Genomic DNA, 11,936 nt, shown 5'->3' with positions numbered 1-11,936 from the left:
CCTCTTCCACGGCCACTGAATCCCCGTGACATTTAATTCGACACGATGTTGCCGCATATGATCTGAATTCTAGGAATTAATTAAATCCTGTGGCTCTCTCTCCTTCGTTCTCCCTCGTTCTCATCCAGCGTCTCTCCTTTCCTGGATCGACCTACAAAAACTGTGTGCTGAACATGAACACATTCAAATAGGGGTTTCAGGTCGGTAGGATTTTGATGAGCAGCCCACTAATTCGGTCTATATTCTCTCTCTCTCTCTTTTTTTCCCACCAACCCTGGTCTTTTGACCGTCCTCTATGATAAGCACACTGCGAACATGAACACAAACACTGAATGAAGGATCCGTGTCAGCATGATTTTGATGAGCACCTCACAGACGGCAAAGGTTTGCCGCCTGCCATTGTGTCAGTATTGGTGCTCACAAAGGGAAATCAATGGCCATCAGAGGTGTGATCGTGTGTGTGTGATCGTGTGTGTGTGTGTGTGTGTGTGTGATCGTGTGTGCGTGTGTGTGTGTGTGTGTATGCGTGCATGTATGTATGTGTGTGTGTTTCTGTGTATGCGTGTGCGCGCATGCGTGCGCGCGTCGCCAAGAGCCAACCGATACAAAAGCGCAGCAGCGGGAACGAAAGGAAGATAGAGAGGTGTTGATTGAGCGCCGCTGACATTCAAGGGCGCAGCAGCCACGGCTGAAGTAAAGGTGACGCTCCGCGGAGGAGATGGACAGATTTCGACGAAGGTCACTTTGTAAATCTTCAAAGGCCTGACATTTTTTAAAAGCTGCATTCGTCAATACTCAGGGTGAATGCTGAAATGATAACCAGGAACGCCTCGCCAATGTCCTTTAGCAAAAAGGGCAATAAGCCGCTGGATCTAGGTAGGGGAATGCAGTTGGTAGAAATAAAAATGCGGGATCAAACCGGGATCTCGACGTATAGTATAATCAAACACTATGGACAGGATATTGCAGGGGCAAGTGTGAGGGACCACCAGCCACCACTGCCAAGGTGCTGGGGTTTCGATTCCGTGTGTCTGCCGTCTACCTGTAGCACGAGGGCTCAAACCAACCCGCTCCCTCGAGGCATGCATGGGCTGCCCCTGCGAGGTGCCTGGGAGCAACGCTTCCTCCGAGTGCCTAATGACTGAAACAGTAGCGGTGAAATAACGGTTTTGCCGTTTCCTTGAGTGACAGAACAGGGCGCTTCTCAGTCCTCCGTACCTGCCAGTGCTTTGGAGATGTTGTCCTTCTTCCACTCCCAGGGCTGGTCGTACTCGTCGGCGGGCCTCTCGTCGTCCTGGGGCAGCCTGCTGCCCTCGCGGACCTCGTCGGGGGACTCCCCGTAGCGCTGGCCCAGGCTGGGGCCCCGGCCCCGCTCCTCGGGGGGCTCCAAGGAGCCCAGGCGCCGGCCCCGCTCGTCCTCGTACGGGGTGTCGTAGAGCTGCACTCCCCCTCGAACCCTTCCTCCTCCTCCTCCTCCTCCCGTTCCACGCTGCAGCTCTGTGGAGACAGACACACACACACACACACACACACACACACACACACACACACACACACACACACACACACACACACCAAAACACACACTGTTAATTGCTTTGTTTGCCGTCGACGGCGCGTTGAGCAGAACTCTGCGCGCGAAGCGAGGTCGGCGGCATTAATATTTGAACAGCGTGATGGAGCACCCCTTGATGAGAGTCACCCAAAATGATGTGTACCGTCAAAATAACAACAAATAATCAAGAAGACGCGTGTTGCGCGCCAGGCATGAGCAGACCGCGCTGACGGAGAGGGATGATGTTTGCGCAGCTTGCCGCCAGAGCACGCGCGCGCGTACGGAGGGGCAACAACCGGGCTGGGTGTAGCGCGGTGGAAGCACACCGAACTCCCAACAACAGCACTCCAGCCCCCCCCCGCCCCCACCCCCCCCCCCCAGCCCCGCAGCCGCCCCGCCGGCATCCCAGCGCATCCATATTACCTTGTTCCCCAATCTCATCACCTTCCCGCCATGCCCCAATTTCTATTTCCACCCTGTTTCCCCAACACCGGAGACAAACAGTCTGCTGGAGTTAATTGCGGCTTCCAGACACAAAGGCTGCGTCGGATAATTGACAAACCGGCTAACGATCGCCTCCCTGACACTACAGCTGCCGATTGCTGCTGCAGCAGCAATCGGATCAGCAGCTTCGATTGGGTAACCACAATAAAAATATATATCCCTGTATTTTCCGAAGGGGATGATTAGAGGTCCCTTCAGAACAAAGAAAGATACAGGAGGAAAACATGGGATCCAGTGTGTGTGTTTGGTAACCAACACCATGGTCCTAGCTATGGTGCCCTTCTGGCTAGGTGACCGCCCCCCCCTTGCTAGACGGGGACTAGGTGACTGGTTGAAAGGCAGAGTCAAAGTTTAACCTTCATCCGGCGCACACATCTGTCTCCATGGCGACAGAGTGGAAGCCCTGGGGAAAGACCCTCGCGGTGATGTGAGGGAGGAGAGCGAGAGAGAGAGAGAGAGAGAGAGAGAGAGAGAGAGAGAGAGAGAGAGAGAGAGAGAGAGAGAGAGAGAGAGAGAGAGAGAGAGAGAGAGAGACGCACACACACACCTGGGGGGGAATAAGTAGAAAATAGGGGAGGACGATGGAGAGATCGGAAAGAAAGAAAGAAAGAAAAATGGCAATGTAAGCGTGCTGGGGAGGGCCAGAGGGAGGAGCAGAGGAGGGAGATTGGAAAACAAACAGAGAGCAGGAGGGAGAGAGGGAGGGAGGGAGGGAGGGACCGGGAGCGATGCCCCGGGAGAGCTGGAGGGAGGGGACATGGCGGAGAGGCGGGGCTGTGAGGCTGTCTGTGTTTGATGTTAAGCCGTTCAGACGGAGGCACGCCGCGGCTGAACGCCGCCCTACCTGCGCCCTCGTAGTGTCAGAGGCAGCCCCGCGCCGGAGGAGCCAGGGAGAGGGAGATGGAAACACAGCCAGGCTTACTGATTACCCACTGGAGATAGACAGACAATGAGATGGTGATGTGATAGGAAAGTGGTTGATTAGAAACAGGGGGAGACCGGGGGGGGGGGATGAGGCTGTTTAGGCATGCAGAAGAAATGGAAGAACAACACGATCTGCAGTCCGTCCACGGGAATCCCACATGAACCCGGGGACGGGGACGGGGATGAAGAGGCAAGGCGCCTAGCTCACAAGGGTTGTTGTTGATATTTCTTTGGAGATGTGCCAAAGTACACAACACAAAAAATAAAAACGCACAATAAAATGCATTCATACAAACCGAGCCACGATTGTCTTCTGAGACGGAGGGGAGACTCCTCGTAATGAGAGACGATGGAACAGACAGACAAACGGAGAGAGACACACATACGGCGGCCCTTGTGTACAAATGGGCTGTGACCACACAGCCCATTTGCTGAGCAAATGAGAAAAAAAACCATTCGCCAGTCTCTGCAGCCTACCTCCTCGTCAATATCCGACTGGACACAAAAAGACAATCGCATAAAAACAGCGGCTCTGGAGCAGGGGGAGTTTTTTTTTTTTATCGTAGATCTAGTGGAGGAGATGGGAAAAGGAAGATGACCCACTTCACCTCTGACTAAGAACTCTGCTTGACCGGAGGGACGTCTCAGCAGCAGTAGCCAGCGAGAGAGAGGAGACCGGACATGTACACTTAGCCGATAGACGGACTAGAGAGGGCCGCCTGGCTACCCCTCAGGGCAGTGGGAGATAGCCGTGATGGAGATGGTGGCTGGAGGGTGCTGGAGGATGGGGGGGGGGGGGGGGGGGGGGGGGGGGGGGTTGGTGGTGAAGGGTGGAGTGTTCTTTCTCACTAAATGACTGAAACAGTTAGGGAATTTTAGGGAGAGGAGTGTGTGTGCGTCTGGGAGGGAGGGAGAGAGAGAGAGAGACAGCGAGAGAGGGCGAGTGCGCGAGAGAAAGGGTGATTGAGGGAGCGGGAGAACGAGAGAGGGTGACGTTAGGATAACAAAGACAAATGGAAAACGATAGATGGCTACCAGAGCGCGGAGAAACACCGGAGGAGGACATGGGAGGGGAGCCGGATAGAGATGTCTTCAAACGTCTGGAATGGGGAAACTCAAGAGCACGCCAAGAGCTAACCAAATAAATACAGCGCGCAGATTGCGCTGCTCTGCAGGCCCACCTCTCAGCCAATACTACAAAGAAGTTTGTTTAAAGAAAACCCGTTTACAGGGTAAACAGGTTTTTTGGGTGAATTGCGTGAACCCTGCAGACGATAACAGCACCAGCCAGAGTATACAAAGGCTTTTTAAAAGTAAAAGAAACCGTTACAATAAGGAAAATACTCCCCGTAGGCTCACTCCTCTTAAACATCATTATTCACCTTCTCTACCCTTCGCACCCTAAGTACCTACACCAGCCAAAAATATACTTCATGAATAATTTACTCATAAAATATATTCAACAGCGCTTCGCCTCTAGCTGATTAGAAGTTCACATTTTTTGCACGGGCGGGCTTAACATTTGAACCAATGATATCACAGAAAGCTTGTGTAGCCGGCTAGTGTACGTATTGTCCATTTTAACCATCCCATTTGAACCATGAAAGGAAAGGAAGAGTTGAACATGATGTTTCGGGTCATGGTTAAGCACATGGAAACATAAATGGACTGCACTTTATATGGCGCTTTTATCCACGGCGCTTTACAATATTGCCTGACATTCTCCCATTCATGCACACACACGTCACCCATGCAAGGCGACAGCCAGCTTGTTCGGAGCAGATTAGGTGCCTTGCTCAGGGAGACCTCGACAATCCACACAGGAGGATCCGGGGATCGAACCAGCGATCTTGCGGTTACCAGCCAACCCGCTCTACTTCCTGAGCTGCTGCCTCCCCGAAACATCTTATCACCGGCTGCGTAGAACCCGCTGTGCGATCCACATAAAAACAACATGGCGTAGCATGCCTCCGAACCACAGTGATATTATGGGATGGCCGGGGGAGGAACCGACCTGTGAGGACGCGCTGGGCCTCGTACGGCTCCATGTAGCCGTTGTTCTCGCAGGGCGTCACGGGCCCCAGGTCCGGCTCCGTCCTCAGGTCCGACCGGGCGTCAAACGGGTCCGAGTAGTCCGTCTCGCGGGCCAGCGGAGCGGACGGAATCACCTGGGTGACGAGTAGATGGGTCATTTGGTAAATGGACTGCATTTATATAGCGATTTCACCCAAAGCGCTTTACAATATTGGCCGTCATTCACCCATTTACGCACACATTCAGACCGCGACGCCGCTGTCAGCCATGCAAGGCGACAGCCAGCCCGTCGGGAGCAGTGAGGCTAGGTGCCTTGCTAAGGAACACTTCGACACTCTAGGAGGAGACGGGGATCGAACGTGCGGTTACCAGCCAAACCGCTCTACCTCCCGAGTTACTGCCTCACTGTAATTTAATGCATACACGATACCCAGAGATACGGCGCGAAGGCAGACTAATACTCCATCCCGCCATCACCTTAGGAGACATGTCTCGTATTGTCTTGTGTCTTGCCATTTATCAGAATAAAAGCTAAAACTTAAGTAGCAGAACTTAATAATGACCAAATGCCACTTGCATCAGAACTATGTTTGAACAGCCGGGGACTGTGCATGATGCAATGCATTGTTTTCTATATACAATATCTGCCCAAAAACTAGTTGACAATCCCCTGTGACAACCGCCTCAGGCGACCCTACCTACCGTCACGTGAGCGTGATGCGGTAACCGGGAAAATGTTGCTATTTTTACGGCATAACCCCCCCGCTTTCTGCTGTACATCGTCCCGCGTAAAGACAATAGGCTAACCAAATACCGCAATAGTGCTAACCCAAGCCTTACTTGGGAGGCTATATTCTGCTACACAGGCTGATTCTCCCTCTCAGGACGTCATATTTCACCCTCTGGAGGCTGGGAGGAAGCGGCCCGGTACGGGGATGACGAGGTCCCTGGCGGGACGGCAGACAGAAAATAAAGTGTGTGTGTGTGTGAGGGGCTAGGGGAGGAGGGATGTTGCTGGAGTATTTGTTCCTCCATTCGTGCACAGGTGGAATCTCAGTGGTCAACTGGCTCGGTGACAACCACGCAGACAGCAATATGGACGGACGCACCAACACACACACACACACACACACACACACACACACACACACACACACACACACACACACACACACACACACACACACACACACACACACACACACACACACACACACACACACACTCCCATCCTTATCTTATTCTCCACCTCTCTCTCTTTCTATTCTCCGCTTATCCATTTTCCTAACCTCTTTGTCCCTTCTCTTTATTCCCCCTCCCTATTGCCTGCCCTCCCCTTTTTATCTAACTTTGTTCATCGCTCAGGCCTTGCCACACGTTGCCCTGCGATCCCAGGGAAGACAAGCGCACACACACACACACGCCTCACAACATTACATCGTAATCCCCCAGTCGATTGTGTAACTGGTTATCGATGCGCCGGAATCTGCAATGTTAATTACAGTGCGGTTGTTCTTCCCACGGACCCTGGGAAATTAATGAAGGCTACATAAAAATGGAGTAAAAACGAAAGAGCTATTGACCTGCCGTAAGACCTTCACTGCTCCACCACACAGACACACTTCAGAGCTGCTGTTCTGAATGGAAGAGAAAAGAACCACACTCAATGGAAAAAAGGCTCAAAAAGAGAAATATAACACTCGACTAACGATATATTTGCAAGTTGAATGAGTGTACGGAGTATTAAAACGCTATTTTGTTATAGTTGGCTCTCTCTCTCTCTTTCTGTCGTTCGCTCTAGTTCTCAATCTCTCTCTCACTCTCTTTCTGTCTACCTGTCATTTTCTCTCTGACTCATCACCTGTTTCCTGCCACAGCATCGACTACATGTTATAGATATAAATACGCTCCGACGTCCCACTGGCGCCGAAGGAACGGGGTCATCAATTATTCTGGCTTTGCGGGCCCCTGACGTCTACCAATACGTTACACAGGTGGCACCTTGTGCTGAAACAGGGGTCTCTCTCTCTCTCTCTCCGTTCATAATTTATGAGAAGACATGGGACCATGTCAACCCCCCCCCCCCCCCCCCCCCCCCGCTGACTCAATGATCCGTCAACGCCATCAATAAAACTCATTTTTAGTCATTAGGGAAAATGTAGGACATGGGTTACATCAGCAGGAGGGCTTTCGGATACACAGCAAATTATGGAAATGATGAAGTGTGTGAGACACACACACACACGCACACGCACACACACACACACACTTACGGGGAAATTACTTGCCAACAGAGATGTGGATCAATAAAGCTGAGTGATGCAGAGAGGTGATCTCTTAGTGAGAGAGGGAACCACTGAAGTGATGTCTCTCTATACCTTTGAGAGGATTGCCACGTTACGTTGGAACCCCAAAGAGAGAGAGAGAGAGAGAAAAGAGAGGACAGGACTCTTACTGGCTCCTGCTGGTCCTCCAAGGAGATGGCACTGAGGAGGATCTTGGTGCGCCCCAGGTCCTGGGAGTCCACCTTGATCAGTCTGTGTTTGGGCGACTTCATGTCCAGGTTCGAGCACTTCATGGGCGACCCGTACACAGGGGTGGACGGCGTGTCGGGGGGTCCCGGGTCGCACCTGGACCGGTTCTCTGCGTCCTCGTAGGGGTCCTCGAAGTCCATGTTCTTCTGGAGCCGGTAGGCTCTGAGGATCTCGCTCTCTGTGTAGTCCGGCGTGGGAGGCTGGGGGGGGACCCTCCTGCTCCCGAAGCTCAGGTAGTCCTTCAGCCACTTGGCCATGGCAGCTCTGAGGCTTCTTAGACGGCACACTGGGAGGTTATGTAGGGCAAGGCTCAGGGGGGGTCTGAGGAGAAGAGAGAACCGACGGTGTTTGATTAATTTAGGATGACTTCTAATTCGTCTGAGAGGTTCAGATTGGATTTATACTCGTGTGGAATTAACGTGTGTGCTTTCTGAAGACGAATTTTCCCCATGCTAAACAAGGAATCACATACTGTCATGCTTGTAGAGACGCTCTACAATGAGCCGTAATAACGAACAGCCTTTGCAGCTGGCGTTCACATGTATTGTTTTAACAAAGAAGTAATAACGTCTACCGTCTGGACTATGCCCCTGGAGCTGCAATCACATTTCACACCCACATAATAAACCAAGGAAATCACTCACTGATTAAGTATTAATCAATTGATAAAGAAAAAACACATTGAAGCCTAGCCACTTTAGACATAGTCGCGTGTCTGTTTTTTTAGACTTGGCTCATAACGCATAATAAATAAACACCTTTAAATGTGAAACAGGACAAAAGTATGCCCATAACAATTTGCCAAAATGATACACGTCTTTCCATTTTAAGTTATAATGTGAGATTTGGAAAGCTCAGTCACAGCATTGCAATTAAAAACGACAACAACTGATGATGTTGCGGGACCAACACACTATTTACTACTCACCTTCTTCACCGCTGCTCCTACCACTTTCGATGCGAGCTTTTCATGTTGCGCTCCTTCATGTTGACAGCAAAACCCATGCAAACAAAGTCAAAAGAAAAACCCTCCAGCCGTACCGCTTAGATTACATTTAGGTGGTAATTCCAAAAATAAAACGCGGCAAGGGCTTATTTCGCGTCGCGTTGAGGAGATGACCCCTGGAAACCAGCGGAGTTTGTCTGTCTGAGAATCGAGCGAAGGCAAACGGACGAGTGCGAGGCGACGCGGATCCTAGTGGAACCCAACCACGCGTTAAGGGGGAGGGGCTTAACTCTCAGACGCCATATCGTACCCTGGTAGGCTGCGCCATAGGCTGCACTTCAGCTACCATTCATTAATTGAACACACATCTGGATCATGATCCACACATCCATAGAGCTGCATAACATTCTTTGATTAAAATAAATTGCCTTCATGTTCTGACTCCTAAATACGATGTGAACGAGGGATTGGACCTTCCTAGTTAGCTCAGCTCATATTCCACCAACCCAAACCCACCTGTTAATTATTTACCAATACACCATGCTTAATCTAGAAGATCTCTATGTCCTATGACACATTGGATTAATCTTTTATCATATTCCACAGAAATGTCCCATTTCGGTGCGGATGATTTATCTTGTCTTTGGGGGTCTGAAGAGGGTCTCTGGCTGTAGATACCCAAAATATCATCACCCGTTGGACATTGCAGTTTGGGATGATGGGTCACAAGAAATATTGGAGCAGGCACAAACACAAAACCATGAAGGCGCAAACCACCACACGTGGACCCAATGACAACAAGCACTGAAGCCCAACCATACTGACTAAAAGATATTGGGGAGAATGTGTCTCATCCGCTCTTTCAGAGATCACCCATTATCAAGGGCTGAGGGCCCTATATTGGATTGCGCGCTACAGTGGTTGAGGCTGTTAAAGGACCGTAAATGCCCCCTTTTCTCCACGATAGCCATGAGCTCACCCTCTCCAGGGGGCGGGAGATTGGATGAGGTCATCACGATAGAATTCCCCTCTCTCTCTCCGCGGCTCCAGATCTCTACGACCGCAGACGTCATCAGCAGCTCTCCCACAGCGGATCCACACTCCAAAGACGGCCAGGCCTGCCCTGGATTTTCCGAAACATGACATTTATTAGATTACATGGATTGATGTTGATGCAAATATAAACACCGTGGATGTTGTGGATTGAACAATAGGGAAATCTACCTTGAAATTAATGTCTTTCAAAATGAATTTGCATTTTTTTCCTCAAACATTATAGTTGGAGAAAAAAGGCTTTTTATCCCTTAAGGCATATATTTAATAGCTTGGTTCCCACCTCACATATTTCACACTTATCTTTCGCTTTCACACACACGCATGCGCAGACACACACACACACACACACACACACACACACACACACACACACACACACACACACACACACACACACACACACACACACACACACACACACACACACACACACACACACACACACACACACACACACACACACACACAAGCACACACACACGCCGACAGGTCCCTCAACGGTTTAACAGCACCCCTTGTTTGTAGCCAGACCAATATCTTTCATCTCCGTCTTACCATTATGTCTAGCAGTTTCTAAAATAATAAATTGCAAGGGAAAGAAATACTGGATATAATGAGGAAGTTCGCAGAAAGAAGAAGAAAACCCAAATTAAACCAGTCAGTAAGACAGTAGACGGGTAGACAGGCTACATCATTGCTGTCACATTGGAAGTGGGTAGAAAGATTCTGTGTGAAGCCTAATTTCTTCAAAGGCAGCTGAAAAAACGACTGTGGGATAATTTAGGGGATTCATAGGAATATCTAATTAGCCTATGCTACACAAGCTAAATATAGATCTTGTTTTTGTGACTTTTGTAGTTACAGATGTTTGGCTTTCCCTTTTACAGACACACGTTTTCGTATTTTCATGTACCACAAAAAGTTAGGTTATTCAGCTCAAATAACATCTTGCCTTTAAATTCGTTAATGACCTATGATGTTCAAAAGTATATTGGAAAATGTCACATATTTCAATGGCCTATCTACCGTGTCATTACCGCCCCCTTTTGTTGAGACGTAAGTACTGCGTCCATTTGATAAAAAACACGAACATCTAATTTTGTGTCTTCAGGATAGGATGATAATACAATAATTTACCGGTAGTTGCGGTGGCCGTCATTTTCCATAAATGGAGAACAATCTATTTTGATAAAATTAACATTTGTAGTCTTCCAGGTTCTAACGTGTCGATTGGTGGTACCTACTTTAAAATGTGTGGTGATTGGTTTAAACATCCTAAAAACAATCCAATTCCCACAACCTCCTGTATTGCTGAGTCTCGACTTACAGCGAGAAAGGATGCTAATGGTCCATACAGGCTACGGGTGTTGATATCAACTTCATCATACGATATTACTATTTGAAGAGTTGACTAGAGTCAATGTAGTCAAAATCTACGTTCGATTAATTGTCGGTGTCATTCATATTCACCAATCCAACTCAGATCCGGCGTTTTGTGCAGTGCTTATTGGTTGCTCTACCCGGGGGGCGGGCGTATTTCGACCCCTTCATGGACAACTGTGAAGAGCTAATCTATGATCAGCTCATGGGACAGAAGAACTACTTACCTGGGACACATCTTTGACAGGTAGGCCTACTTAATCCTATTGTATAATACATAGTACATACATTGTGCTGTGCTGGCAACGCATTCATGAGCCTACCTCTGTGAAATTGTGAATAGGCCAGTATGCTTTAGATATTGACTGTAGTAAAAGGAGTAGAGACACCACGTTGGATCCATGAGAGAGAATCTCCCTAAATGATAACCACAATGTGGCTTGTAATTACACTGTAGGCCTACCTTGTGTTCATGGCAAATAAAGTGTATATTTTAAACAGCCACACATGCAAATAGCCTACTGTTATTGTACTGCTGAAGTTATGTAATTAGAGATTATTGTGTATATATATATTTCAAAAATATGTATATTGGTTTCATCTCCTCCTCTCCAGTTTTCCTCCATCGAGAAACCACAATGAAGAGTCTGAAGGCAAAGTTTAAAAAGAATGAGGTAATAACACAATTCAGCAAGAAAACACGAAGGCATTTGTCAGAACACTACGCTTTTACATAAGATGCTCATTCATTGGTCGACAGGTGCGCATGTGTGTGTCTGTGTGTGTGTGTGAGAGTGTGTTTGTGTGTAGGTGAATAATTAAAGGCTACCTGAGAACTACCTGGTTTCTAGAACCAGTCCGGAGCTTGCCCTGCAATCCTGCTGTTGCTCTGACACACAATCCCAGTGTCCATCTCTCTCTCACCCCCCCCCCCCCCCCCACACACACACACACCCTTCTCCCTTTGCCTTATAAGTGCAGAAAATGTTTTTTTTTTGTATTT

The 11,936-nt window shown here is 49.0% G+C and overlaps 1 protein-coding gene across 1 annotated transcript in view; it reads right to left on the bottom strand.

The window, feature by feature from the left end:
• Positions 1-8,749, bottom strand: part of shdb (Src homology 2 domain containing transforming protein D, b) — a 27,335-nt gene extending 18,586 nt beyond the window's left edge. Inside the window, exons 1-4 of the mRNA XM_030372877.1 lie at positions 8,480-8,749; positions 7,473-7,872; positions 4,998-5,151; positions 1,219-1,497 (exon numbers count right to left, since the gene is read on the bottom strand). Coding sequence (XP_030228737.1) covers positions 1,219-1,497; positions 4,998-5,151; positions 7,473-7,808 — 769 coding nt within the window. The 5' untranslated portion in view covers positions 7,809-7,872; positions 8,480-8,749. The remainder of the gene's footprint in view (positions 1-1,218; positions 1,498-4,997; positions 5,152-7,472; positions 7,873-8,479) is intronic.
• Positions 8,750-11,936: the final 3,187 nt, after the last annotated feature.

The sequence above is a fragment of the Gadus morhua genome, chromosome 12 (assembly GCF_902167405.1).
Source record: "Gadus morhua chromosome 12, gadMor3.0, whole genome shotgun sequence".
Lineage (NCBI taxonomy): Eukaryota > Metazoa > Chordata > Actinopteri > Gadiformes > Gadidae > Gadus > Gadus morhua.
This window is presented reverse-complemented; position numbering and strand designations above follow the sequence as displayed.